Genomic DNA, 13,529 nt, shown 5'->3' with positions numbered 1-13,529 from the left:
GCTCACGGGAGCAGCCTGGCAGAGTGGTTCGGGTCAGGAGGATGTTGAAGGACCCAGGGGCTATTACCCAGCTTACGAGGAGAAACTGGAGCCTGAGCGGGGGCTGGTGTTTACTGCAGAGCACTGGGGTGCTCCTGGGCTCCCCCAAATGACCCGTGATGCACCTCAGCTCTCCCAGTGTGATTTAGCCACAAGTTGGAAGAGTTGGTTGTGTTTGAATTCATCCTAGGGTGTAGCTGAGAGATCTGGACACAGTTTTGGGCTGCGGTCCTGGTTCTTCGTTTGCCTAAGAAGGCACCAAGACAGCCCAGATGGGGGATGTGGGGTTTTGTACATTGTGTTGTGTTTTGTCCTAATTTCTTGGTCTCACCTGGGAAGAACACAGCCTTGTGCACTGGTGGTTGTTGTCTGCCACGCGGTGCCTGAGACCACAGACAGCAGAACTTGAAGCAGCCTGAAGGCTGCCCTGGGCTGTGCCGCAGGGAAGCAGTGGTTTGGGGACCCATGGGCAGATGTTCCACCCGCTTCTATGGTCCTGATTCACCATGAAAGCAGACCAACTGGAAAATCCTTGGAGACTGCTTTTGCTCATATTTAGCTGCAGCTGGCAATACTGGGGATAGTTATTTTTTAAATTCATTTTGTTAAATAAGCAAGAATAACCCTTGCAATGGTGAAGGATTTTTACAGAGTCTTGAAAATAAAATTAGTCTCCAGCCTGAGATTGAGCATGGACGACTTCAGCCAGAGAGGAGAATTTTTTCCAGGAGTGGAAATGGGGTTTGTAATAAAAGTGTCAACACCACCCTGGATACCTTCACAATTGCAGCTGTTGGCACTGTGCAGGTCAGAGGAGATTAAAAGTAAAGCAACACTGAAAATCTGACTTGCCTCAAGCGAATCAAGTGGGTAGAGAAGGGAAGATGGATGGGGAAGATGGAGAAGAGTCTAACTTGCAACTCTTCCATCCTCTCAGGGTTTCTCCACCTACTGCAGACCTTTCTGGAGATGTGCAGCTACACATGCTCCCCTATGGCCACTGAAACTGAGGGGAGCTGCTTCTATAGGAGTAGTTGGGTTCCTGGGTTATTTCTCACTTCCTTAGCTTCTTGGCAGCTTCGTGCTGCTCTGTTGCTACCAGCTGATGTTGATGTTCCTACAGCATCTTGGGTCAAGTGAACATTGTCCTCCCTTGGCCATCCTTGCAGGCCACCAAGAGCACCTTGGTGTAAATGCTGGTGTCTAAGTCACCTCCTTAGCCTCCTGCACCCTGTTTGAGCAGATAAATGCTTTCAATAAGATTCCTTTCCAACCTAGGTAGCACAAGGCCTTTGCAATTTGTTCCCACTGATAGGTTTTCTTCTGGCTTGAGTGACTATGGAAGAGCTGTGAAGTTGCAGAAATATTTTGTCCAGAGAGATGCTGAGGTCCATGGGACCCAGGGTTGTGGGCAGAAGCCAGCTGTGCTACTGGGAGCGTTTGGTTCAAAATATGGGGTTAGAGAAGTTGGAGAAGGAGACAGAACTTCAGCTCCAATTGCCTGTTTTGAGAATAAAAGCTTGGGGCTCCTCTGGTGAAGCTGATGAAGGTCAGGCAACTGATGGGGAAGCCACAACTGGATGCTGCCTGTGGGTACTCCCACGCCTCAGCTTCCCCATCTGTGAAATGGGAGAGCAGTACCTGTATTGGAGAAGAGCCACTGGGCTTCTCCTATGGCAGTGAAGGACTATGTTAATTTTTCAGTTTAGATAAATGTTTGCCTTGCCTGTAGGGTCTGGAGAAATGGGTCTGCATAGCTGGAGCTCACTCAGGGTGGGAAGATGCCTCATTAGCTCTCAAATGAGGGGAGGAGATAACAGGTAGGGATATTAAGACGCCCTTGTTAAGAGGCTCAGGGGTCACATGAGCTGCCCCAAATCCTCAGCCTTTCCCATTTCCGAGAAGTCTTGTGATTTATTGACTGACCACTGGCCCAAAAGCCTCATTGCAATCAGAATGATGGCACGATGCTAAAAAAAATAATCAGGCTGCTGCATATGTCTTAAGCTGAGTGGGAAGGGAGTTGCCCCTTTGCTTTCACACATCCCATCCAAGCTGAGCAGACCATTGTTTTTGGAGGGATTGACAATCTTGTATGTTAATGTGTGCACACATGTATGCAAATCCTTTATTGCGGCGCGCGGCAGAGGCATCACATGGCCCGGCGCGGGCTGTGGCATTCCTGCTTCTCGCATTGTCTGGAGACGGAGCTGCTCCCTTACACAGCCCATTTATTTCCATCCCGGAAGAAACAAGTGAGAAGCAGAGATAAGCAGCGCCGGGGGATGATAAGGGCTGTTTGCCGAGTTCCTTCTTTGTCCGAGAGGAATTTTAACATTTCTGCCACGATTTTAAACTCTGCTTTCGTTCTTGGTGCTGCCAGAAGAGCAGCTGCCCTTTCTTAGAACAGTCGCATTGCCCAGCCCGGGCAGGCTTCACTTTGGTGGGGTTGACCTCCTTAGGTCCTGTGTGTCCACCAGCCAAGCCAGCTGGAAGAGGAGATCCTTGCAGCCAGTTACTTTAGGCTGCCCTAGGTCCCTCTTCCCAGGCTTTTTAGCTCTGTTTGTGCTTTCCCAGTTTGCAGTCATGGCTGGTTTTTCACAGCAGGGAGTCCTTGGCTCTCTTCAGAAAGCTGGGGGCACGCTCGCGGTTCTCTCCGGAGCCTCTTGCGCAGCACTAGTGTTTTCAGTATGGTTTAACTTATTGTTGGTGCCGTTGCTGTGATGAAAGGGCTGCGGAAGGCTCCAGCGGTGGCAGAGGCTGTGCTTTGCAAACTGCGGCGTGCAACAAGAGGCTGCTTTGTCCCAGCGACCTCGCAGGTCAGTTGGGCTCGTGGCGAGCTGTGCGTAGGTGGACCTGGGCTGGAAGCAACCTTCTGCATCCCAAGCGAGAGAGACTCAGGAGCCAGGTTCTCTGCTTGGTGTGTTGGATCCTGTTTGCTTCAGATTTCCCGTGTAAGCCTGGTTTTGTCCCTAGAGAGAAGAGGGCTGGCATGGGGCGGTGGATCCAGTTTGCATCGTCCCCCTGCACCAGCGGATGGGTGGGGATGTAACTGGGCAGGGGGGGTTAGAGTCTCCTCTGAGGAGAGGAGCAGCCGCCGTGCCAAGAGCACCGCGTCAAAGCAGCCATTGCAAAATAAAATACATCCATCTTGTAACTTCATCACGTGAAGCGCTGGCCTTGAGTAGAACAAATTTTTCAATCTGTTTTCGAGCCATTGCTGCTTTCTACCATGTGAAGTCAATTCAAGGCAGGCTCCTTTCCAGCTAAATCTGACACCAGGAAATGTTCTTTTTCTCCCCATTTGCTTCCCGCTGTCCTGGCCCCACTGCAGGGCAGCTCTGCAGCGAGCAGCCCTGCCAGGTGCTCCCCAGCCTGTGCCTCCCATAGCACCGTGGCTGCTGGCCGGCTCCGTCTCTTCTTTCCTCCCTGTCCACAAGCTACAGCTGCTTAACGGCTCCTTTATTTACCCTCTGTGCCTGAAGCTGGTTGTGCTGTCAGCTCTCCTCGCTTTCCTGGGAAACACAACATCACTGGGTTTCTCCTTGCCAGCCCTCAGCTCCTGGCGTCAAATGATGCTCCAGGATGTCCCCAGCTTGTAGCAACAGCACCGAAATATCTCCAACTCTATGTCCTCCCAGATGCTGGAGATCTCTCTTAATCACCAGGGCAGGTAACTCCCTGAGATGAGCTTGTAGATCCTTCTCTGATATAAGAGCAAGATGGAAAGGCTCAGGAATGAAGACGGAATTTCCAGAGAGTGATTGGCATTTGTTTCTTCTTGCTTAAAAAAACCCACATTCTTCTGAAGTTGTGTGGGGTCCTTGGCCGCACAGGCAGCAGGAGTCATTGTTGATGAAGCTTTGGTGGTGGTTAGGTGAGGCTTGTGACTGGCCAGAGCCAAGCTAATGGGTTTCCCTTTGCAGGACATGCCATGCCACCTTTATATGGTAAGGTATGCGGCACGCCAATGTGCTGAGCATCTCCAGGCTCCACCACAATTCCCGCGTTAATGACTAACAAGCCGTTCCTGGCAGGAGCAGCTGGGCAGCCTGCTGGTTGTGACCCCTTTCTGGCACCCACCAGCTCTCTGCTGTAGCATCAGCACCCACGGCACGTTGTCACTCCGGTCATCGTGTGCGCGGTCAAGCACTGGCACGTGCATCATCTCACTTCATGCCACCCTGCTTTGAGTGCAGTGGGGGAATATTGCTTTTTCAATTTCATCTCACATTTGAAATGTACATTTTTATATTAAGTTTTTACTATAGGGAATTATTTTTAATTATAGTGAGCTGGAAGACGATAAAGTAAAGTTGAGTAAGTGAGATCTATGTGAAGAAGTCATGGAAACCGTATCATAGGAGTGAAAAGACACTCCTAGGACACTGAGTATTGTTCCCATGAAACAACATGTCCTAAAGAAAATAGTTGTAATTAAAGCTGTTAATCTTCTACTTTTAATGAGGGGAAAGGAAGACAACGGAATATCCCAGGGGCAAGATCTTGGAGTTTGTACAGTTTGCCCAGGGAGGTGCCAGAAACTTCATGCCTGGAGATGCTCGGGTTTTAATGGTGTGAAGTTTTTACAGAGCCTGTTGACCTGGCCTGGGGACATCACTGATGAGAGACAGGCTACCTGTGACCTTTTCATCCTTTGCTTTTCTGACCCAGAGAAACCACCGGCCGGCGGTACCCAGTTGCCTGGGCGGGGCAGGAATGGGAGTTGGTGTAAATCAGCTTCCCATCCTGGTCCTCAATGCTCCTGGCTGTGCGCGGTGTGAGCTGCGGGATGGCAGTTGCATGGAGTGACCTGTGGGGTCTAATTGATCGTACATCTCACCTACTAACTCTTTGACACGGTTGTTTAAAGCCCTCGCGATGGCCTGGTTTCTCTCATTTATTGAAAGCCAAGACCTCTGATGCTCTCCTGCCATCTGCCATCTCCTGGAGGGGATGTGTCTCGAGCGGGGAGGAGGGCAGAAGTGTGCAGGCTGGCTTTTTCCCTGTCACAGCGCTCGTGCTCCTGGCGTTGCCGCTGTCTGAGCGTGGACTGTTGGGGTTGTCTACCTTTGAAGCTTGCAATTGATATCCTGAACACTAAAATTTGGCTAGGAAGTCCTAAACTCCGTTAGAGTAACTGTCTCCAATGCCGAATCCGGGGCTCTGGAGCTATTAATGATTCTTAGCATCTTGTTGCATATTGAGCTGAATTGAGATGGAAACAGCAAAGAGAGCAGCGGCTTTGCTGAGGCAGAACGCACTTCCCCGGTAGCTGATTAATTAAAGTATTCACATGAAACGGTGCCTTGATTATTTTTTAAGGTAACAGCCGGAGGCGATGCTGAGACTCTCCGACTGGACGCAAACCAGACGCCGGGGGTGCGTGGGGGTCGCTGTGTGGTTTAGAGCTGATGAAAGGCAGGAAATGGGAAAATCTGGCAAATCTCCCTGGCTTGACTTAGCGGAGCCTCTTGACTTTTGCTAGAGTGCATTTTTTGTGCTGTAATGGCCAAGTGGAAATTTAGACTTGAATCTGGATCCGGGCGCTGGTATGCTTAGCTGGCTTGTGCACAGTGGTGAAAAAGGAGGAAAGGTGTTTGAAAATTAAAGCCCCCGATGTTTAACTGTTGCCGCCCTCTGAATTTCTTTGCTTCGCCTTATAGCAGAGAAACCTGCAATGGCAACAGTACCGTTTTCCTTGCTTTTTGTGTGGTACCTTCTTATTTCTGAGATGTCTCCCTTCTGCTACCCAAGTGAAGCCATGTTCCTCAGGTGTCAGTGGCGTTTCATTAGCTCAAATTAATTCAGAATCCTGCATGCTTACTTTAAAATAGATACCATTGACCCATATTGTGGAAGAGCATGGCGTTTTCAGAAATAGAAGCCAATTTATCACCGTTCCCGTTAACCTCTTTGGGAGGGGCTGGAGGATGTTTTCAGCCAGGTTAGTCCTTTGCTCTTACCCCGGTGAAGGGGTTTGATGTCCCAGCAGCCCTGCAGATACCTGCTCAGGTCCATGAAGAAAATCTCCCATGGACCACCAGCTGCAGGAATGACCCATAAAAGAAATGCAAAGAAGTGATATTTGCAGTGAATTAAGCTAGTGGCTGTTAAATTGCAACCTTTGGGCTCTTTTTTCGTTTCTTACTGTGCTTCCCCCACAGCCCTGTCCAGCTCTCGGGTGGCGTGCGAGCCGATGTGCAGCTGCACCGTGGCACGTGCCGTCGAGCCGGGTGGTTAAGATGCCGTTGTCATGTGCCTGTGTTTTTTTTTTTTGTAGCCTCCCGTAATTTAATTTAGCTTTATATGTTCAGACTATAATCAATTTTTATGCTACTTTAATAAGCAAATCTATGCTATCTGCATGCTAAAGGGACTTGTCATTCACAGCTTCCCAGTCAATCCACCATTTTCCGTGTTAGCCAAGTGCTCGGCTGCCCCACACTTGGGAACTGCTCTGCAATTACCGGCTGGCACGCCGATCCGCACCAGGCGGGCCCGTGACCCTTCCCTGTGCCCCCCGCTCACGGTGCAGTAACGGGACAAGCAATTACACAGCCCCAAACATTGGACAGTCTGGCTCAGCTTGATTGCCAAGTGTTGTTACAGCAAATACAGACTTTTATTTCCTCCTTGTGAGGGAGATAAATCCTGCGTTAGGAAATTTCTGAGCATATAAAAGAATTGAGTTTAATATCTACAGGCAAGCAAGTGGCAGGAATCGCTTTGCTTTTGTATGTAAAGTGCAACTCATCGGGGCATCCCCTCTTTTTCCTCTCTCCTCCCCTTGCAGGAAGATTTGCCTTCACTGTAAGTGCTCCCAGGAAGAGCACATCGTAACAGTTATGCCTCTGGAGATGGAGAAGACCGTCACGAAGCTCATGTTTGACTTCCAGAGGAATTCAACTTCTGACGACGACTCCGGCTGTGCCTTGGAAGAGTACGCCTGGGTCCCGCCCGGCCTGAAGCCCGAGCAGGTAACGGTGACACCACCGAGTTACCAGAAATGAATTGATTTAATATGCTTTTTTTGGAAATAGTTGCCCTGATTTTTCTTCTAGGGGTGTGAGCACCTCTGTTTCTGGGTGCACTGTGGAGGCTTTCAGAGACAGCTCTGGTCTGAATGCACTCATGAAACAAAACAGAGGTGCGATCCTTACAAGACTTGGGGTTTTCTGCATCTGTAGATGCAATTGGTAATTGAGAGGGAGGAAACAAAATCCTTCCAGGGTGGAGTTTGTTGTGGTTGTGCAAGGGAAGAGATACCAACATACATACTACTGTTTCATGGTAAAAAAAAAAAAAGTGGTGGGTTCCGGCGTGCCCAGGGGACTCGGTACTCGTGTTCTGCCCCCTGGACAACTCTGCTCTGCGGTAAGTGCAGGGCAGACAGTCAAAGCTGGTAGATGACTCTAAAAAAACAGGCCAGTCTTTGAGGTTGAGTTCAAGCGTGATGTTTGTGCTTTACTGGAAAGAATTGCTCAAATGAAGTTCAAGCCTGTCGGTACCGGAATTGAATGGAATGGATTAGACCTCAGCATGCTGTCTGCGCACAGCGCACGTTGATTCCTGCTCCTTGCGGGTTACATGATTCGCTTGGTTTTTATGTTGATCTTTTACGTGTTCAACTCAGAACCTCATTTGCAGAGGGGATTGGAAAACAAACTTAGCCTTGATAACTGCTATGGCAATCGTTTTGAACTGTGTGAGGAGGCTGGGAGAAGCTGGAAAGCTTTCATTCTTACTGTTGTAGTTGCTGTCCTTAAATATTGTGTTTTTTCTGAGCTTCTTTAGAAGGGCTTAGGCATTTCCTGAAATATTTTGGCACTAACCGTAGGCTGTAAATATTATCTGTCTGATTAGAGAAAATCCAGTTGTTTGGTGGTTTGTTTTTTTTTTTCTTCTTGTCTTATAAGCCTTGCTCAGTGCTTGCAGCACCACATGTTTCATTTGGTGCTATCCAACCATGCAAATCAGGCAGCAGCCTTGTTTTCTGTCACCTTGCTTATGTCAGAGGCTCCCTTTGTTCCTCCCAGGAAGTAGGAGACATGGTGTAGGGAGAGATGCAGATGGTCCTGAAGTAGCTGTGCTGGTCCTGTGTGCTGTGGGGACACAAACCAGTAGGGTTTTGGGAGTCCCGTTAGAAGACCCTACCCAATCCAGTGCCACCTGCTCTCAGTGTCACCTTCTCTCCAGGTGTCTTGGTGGCTTCTGGGGCTCAAGCTGGCCCATGTCCCTGTAGCTTTGAGTGGAAATACAGATATTTAGTGACAGGTGGCACTTGATGAGGTAGAAATCATCTCTGATGAGTACAGCATGGCATGGACAGCAATTGAATCCCACTTCCAGCATGGTGGTGACGTATTCCAGAAGACCTGGATGCTTCTTTGATCCCTCAGGTGCTTTTTAAGAAATAGCGTGATGTCAGGGAGTTTGGGATACTCAGGAAAAAATCCATTAGCTCTAGCAGTGGGTAATGACATGTCATGCATTACTCAGGTTAGTGTATTTTTAGGTTCTTCCAGCATCTGTTTCTTGCAGAGGTCACAGTGCTCCTCGATACGAACACCCGCTTTCTAATTACGCTCCTCTGTCTGCGTTGCTGGGTATTTTAGCAGATTTGCCACTTCAGACCTGTCTGTTATCACCATGGTGATGAAGAGCAGCCGTAAGCAGAGTCTAAGACAGGCACTGAAATCTTTCCAGCATAGCTGATCCGCCGGCCCTTTTTGGGACCTTTCACACGTCAGATGAGCCACTAAGGAGACAAAAGCAAGGGGTGACTTCTCTGGGCTGTGAAAGAGCCAGGATGCAGGGCTGGGGGGTTGTCCCCAGGTGAAGAGCAGCACCCCGAATTTCCCTGAGAGTTACCTCGTGCCCAGGGTGTCGCAGGGCTGGGAGGTGCCCCGGGGTGCAGGAGGGTGCCGTTTGCCTCCCACGGGGGTAGGAGGTAGCTCCGCAGCAACTCGCTGGAGCCGTGCGAGGCTGCAGACAGACATGTGGCTTTCTGGTCGATGAGTCAGGTGTGCGTACGTGATGTGGAGCCTCTGGAAGGCTGGCGTCTGCCGCGGAGCAGCTGGTGGGCTCTGCTCTGCCTGAGGACGCTGCCGTCAGGCTGGGCTGAAAATCTAGATTTGCAGGCAGCGAATTTTTCCCTGCCTTCCGCTGTTTCACTGTCGTAGTTCTTTGACGTGAACCAGATGAAATGAAACAACTTTTTCTGCAATATTCGACTTTATTAAAATCTCTACGCAGCGTATGAGCTGGGGAAGTAAGTGGTCCCCTGAAAGACTAATGCAGTTTTCTTATTGTACTTGGACGACAGCCTTCCTACCTCACTATTCTTGGGAGACAGCGTTCACGTCTCACTCAACGCAGCAATTTACAGGATTTCGAGGGGAGAAGCTGGCCAACAAACATGACATCGTTTTTTGGCAGTTTCCATAGGTCATTTCAGAATTTGGAGAGTCCCTTCAATCCATAGCTTAAAATATTAAGTATAATCTAAAGGGGAATTGACCCAAACCTACAAGGTCTCACTGTATTCCTGGACGCTAATTCAGGCATCAGATGGTCTGTGGTACGTGGCAACAACGTGAAAATCGTGTTGGTTACTTAATGCACAGAAAAAAGAATTGATCCAGTGTTTACGGATAATGATCCAGACATTGCACTGAAAAATGGAGCTGAAAGTTAGCCCTTGTATGATGGCTCATCAGTGTGCAGGGCTACAAAGTGCTTTATGCAACAGCCATAAATATTATATATTTCTAAATATGTTTATAACACAGAGATGAAGATAGTAATACAAAAAAAAGTTATAATACCACTGTGTAAGGTATGGTAAAAATTCCTCTGAAAAACTGGCTAAAATTTGACATCTCCACTCAAGAAAGAGGGGTATAAACTGGAAGGAGACTGGAAATGTTATTTGGCTGAGGAGCCCAGAAGAGCTTGGTTTGTTCAGCCTAGCAGATCGAAGGGTTATGATCACTCCCTCTGCATTAAAGGAGGAAGAGCAGTTATTCAAGCTCCAACTTTGGCACAAGAACATAGATATAAACTGGCTCCGAATGCATTCAGGCAGGAAATTGGAAGAGGTTTCAAACCATCAGAAGCATAAGGCTCAGCGGCAATGTGCCAACAGGGAGAGTGATGGGTAAAACCCAAGGTGAGCTCCATAAATTACAAGGTGATTAGAAAATGTGGCTTCTTGTAATAGCAGTTGGCTACACAGGATGGCCAAGAGGCTCCTGTGGGCTCTAATCCCGCTTGGATTGGACCTCGATGAAAAGTTGTCTTATGGCAGAAGAGGGACTTCTCTTCTGGAAGACTCAAATGCAGATGGGAATGGGAGAGGTGGCTGTGCAGGAGGCGAGGCAGAAGCTCAGGACGTAGGCTTTGAGAAATACTCTTTTCTCCTGCCTGCCACTCAATGGTCGGATAAAGAAATAAGTGTGAAAGTCTTGAAATGGGCCGACACCGACAGAAACGTGTCCTCAGCAAGGCAAAATCCCAGACTGGGCCTGGCTGCGAAGATGAGGGAAGGCAAATTTGGGAGCCAGTTTGTCTGCAGGGGCTGGCAGTCTGACAGCTCATCCTCCTAGCACTGACATAACTTTGAGGGCAGATGCTTAAAAATAAGTACTTTTATGATGTGTTTTTCACATTTTAGGCAAGATGTGTAAATACATGTGAATGCATAGCCTTGAGTTCCTTGGGCTTGTGGTTTGGAGAAATCCAAAGGGGTTAGATCCAAACATGCCAGCTTGAATTTCTGAATACAAGGGATTTTTGAGGATTTCTATCTTTATTGTGTCTCAATAAAAGGAGCAGCTGGTTATGGGCTCAGATTTCCAATTAAACAAAAGATGGGGCTCTACTTCAGCTGCGATGCGGCTTTCAGCATGGCTCCGGGAGCCAACATGCCAACATCCTTGTATGTGTCATAAGAACTTAATTCCCTCTTGCTGTCAGCATGGTTGGTCAGGTCGAGTCCCTTAAAAAGTTAGGAAAATTTCATCTGAGCTAAACTTGGTAACATAAAGGTTCAGGGGACCGTTTTCCTCTAAGGTGGTCGTTAAAGCTTGGACCTGGAGAGCTTTGTAGTGTGGTGTGAAACTCGTAGCTGTCATAGGGAATTTGTTCAGGGGCTAACGTACGTGTTGATTCCTGCTCTGGATCTTTTGCAAGACCTGTAACAAGGGCTTGAGTTATAAAACCTCCAGGCTTCATCAGTTGCTGTTCAGGTTACAAAGTGAGGAAAGCAGAGCAGAGATGAACCTCCACTGAACGTGCATTTACACCTGGCCTAAAGATATCCACTTTTACCACCTCAGTGTGGTAGAAAGTACGTTATCTGGGCCAGTTGTCTCTGGGGGACGTGTGCCTCACTTCTGCCTATGTGTCACAATCAAGTGCGTTTTACCTTCTCGTCCTTTCCTGAGCCCTGTAAGTTCAGCAAACTGTTTCACTCCTCAGGAGACTGAATTCTTGCATGCAGCAAGGAAGGAACAAGATAGACCAAAGCAACCCTGTGCCCCAAGCCTACATAGTCATGGGGAGCAGATAAGCTAATTTTTGGCCAGGTAGAGGAAGAACAAAAGCCCCATGAAGAGCTCTACTTTCCTTGGTGGATCATGATCCTGAGAGCAGAGCATGCCGGACGGGGAGCCAAGGGTGCGGAAGAGGAGCTGTACCTCATGTAGCAGAAGCTACGGCCACCTCTAGCTCTACCCACTTGCACATGTGCACGCTGTGGTATTTTACCCAAAAGCTGCATTTCGGCACATTTTTAAAGGCTCTCCTGTTTCACTTTGAGGTAGCGGTAAGTCCATCACCTCCCCAGTGAACTCTTGCAGTATCTAAATAGCCTGGCGGTTAGCGGTTCTTATTTCAAGGCTGGAGCTGTCTAAATCCAGCCTCCAGGCATCGGACCGTGCCGAATGCTTGCCAGCCGGATGGAGCAGCAGTCACCCACATGAAATGCTTTTTCCGTGTGCGATGGCTGCGACTCGGGGGTGGCTGGGGTGGGTTAGGAGGTCCTGGAGCTATTCCTTCTGCCCCAGCGCAGAGCGGATGGAAGAGGTGTGAGTGTATCTCGTGCTGCAAAAAGAAAAAAAAAAAAAAAAAAAATCAACAAGGCAAAACCACGCATCTGGGCTTTTGCTCCATTTCTGTATCCTGGGGTGTTTGCCTAATCGTGGTGAGCCGATGGAAGCTGTTAAAATTACTTAATCCTTGAACAGTCTCATTACTGGGGAGGGAATCAGCTGCTTTTGGTGGGCCATGGAAACAAAACCACGTTCGCTTAGTTCTTAAATCTGAAGTGGCCGTGTGGTGGGCAGCAGAGATGAGAGGCAAGGGAAAAGGAGGGAGTGGAAAAGAAAACAGAGAAATCCCAGACTCCACATGATAAACTTGTCCTAGAGCTTTATTCCAGTGCACAATTACAGCTTTTCCTTGTTGCAGCATTATTCTGGTATGCTGCCCCGTGCCCTATAAATACAAGAGTATTTTAAGCGGCAGACCCAGGGGAATTATTAGCCATGATCAGTGCAGCAGATGATCGTTATAATTGTTGGTGCTCCAGGGGACTGAGCTCTGCCAGTCAGCACCTCGCAGCACAAAGACCACTCTCAGATGCTTTTGAAAGCGCTGTTTCTGCTCCTTTTTATCCAAATTCGATTTCTGCTTAAAAAAAGAAAAATCATGTCCTGCGCTTTCACAAGTCTAAAACTTGTGGATGTATGGCCTTCATTCAAATGTTCCTCTTTGATGCCAGCAGGAAGCAATGTTTCCGCGGGATCTCTTACAGCCCCAGAACTGCTCCAAAGGCTTGGCAGGAATGGATGTCGTTCTCAACTGGCGAGCAGCAGCACTCAAGCGACTCGGCTGCCGTTAGCCCTGGGAGAGAAGCGCACGGAGAGCCGCAGAGCGTGCCAGAATAAATAGCACTTAGGAAAATTATTTTTACTTTGTTCCCTGCCTTTGTCCCTGCGACTCAGAAACGGGTTTCCGAGAGCAAACCCAGCATTGCGGGACGCCGAACCGCCCGGCGCCGGGGATCGCATCCGCCTCCCACCGCCGCGTGCCGGCACACAGGCGCGTTCGTGGAGGTGAACAGGGGTGACAACTGTCTTCTCCCAGGCAGGGCTGCGGGGTCTCGGGGGGACCCTGGCTGCATGCCTGGCCACATCCCCACGCTCCGCAGACCCGGCCAGCAGTTCCCACTCTCCTCTCTGTTTCAGAGCATCTGGCCTTGCTGCAAGGATTGTTTTGCCTCAAGAAATAAATAAGAGCTTTGTATCCTGTTGGCCATGGAAAAGGAAGACGTGCCAGGCTTGGGCCCAAGCACACTGAACCCGTTTTCCACTTTCACACGTGCTGTCATCTGTGAGTCTACGTGCATAAGCTCTGGCAACGTTTTGCAGGCACGTCGAGAGGGTTGCTTGCCTGTGGCCTCTCTGGATTTCTTTTCCCCTTTG

General features: G+C 49.0%; 1 protein-coding gene across 3 annotated transcripts in view; it reads left to right on the top strand.

The window, feature by feature from the left end:
- Positions 1 to 13,529, top strand: part of PRICKLE2 (prickle planar cell polarity protein 2) — a 105,041-nt gene that overhangs the window by 66,786 nt on the left and 24,726 nt on the right. For all 3 annotated transcript variants that reach the window (XM_086755504.1, XM_086755507.1, XM_086755505.1), the window contains one exon: positions 6,836 to 7,019. In XM_086755504.1, the coding sequence (XP_086611630.1) occupies positions 6,836 to 7,019 (184 nt within the window). The remainder of the gene's footprint in view (positions 1 to 6,835; positions 7,020 to 13,529) is intronic.

This window comes from Chlamydotis macqueenii, chromosome 10 (assembly GCF_036417535.1).
Source record: "Chlamydotis macqueenii isolate bChlMac1 chromosome 10, bChlMac1.mat, whole genome shotgun sequence".
NCBI lineage: Eukaryota > Metazoa > Chordata > Aves > Otidiformes > Otididae > Chlamydotis > Chlamydotis macqueenii.
This window is presented reverse-complemented; position numbering and strand designations above follow the sequence as displayed.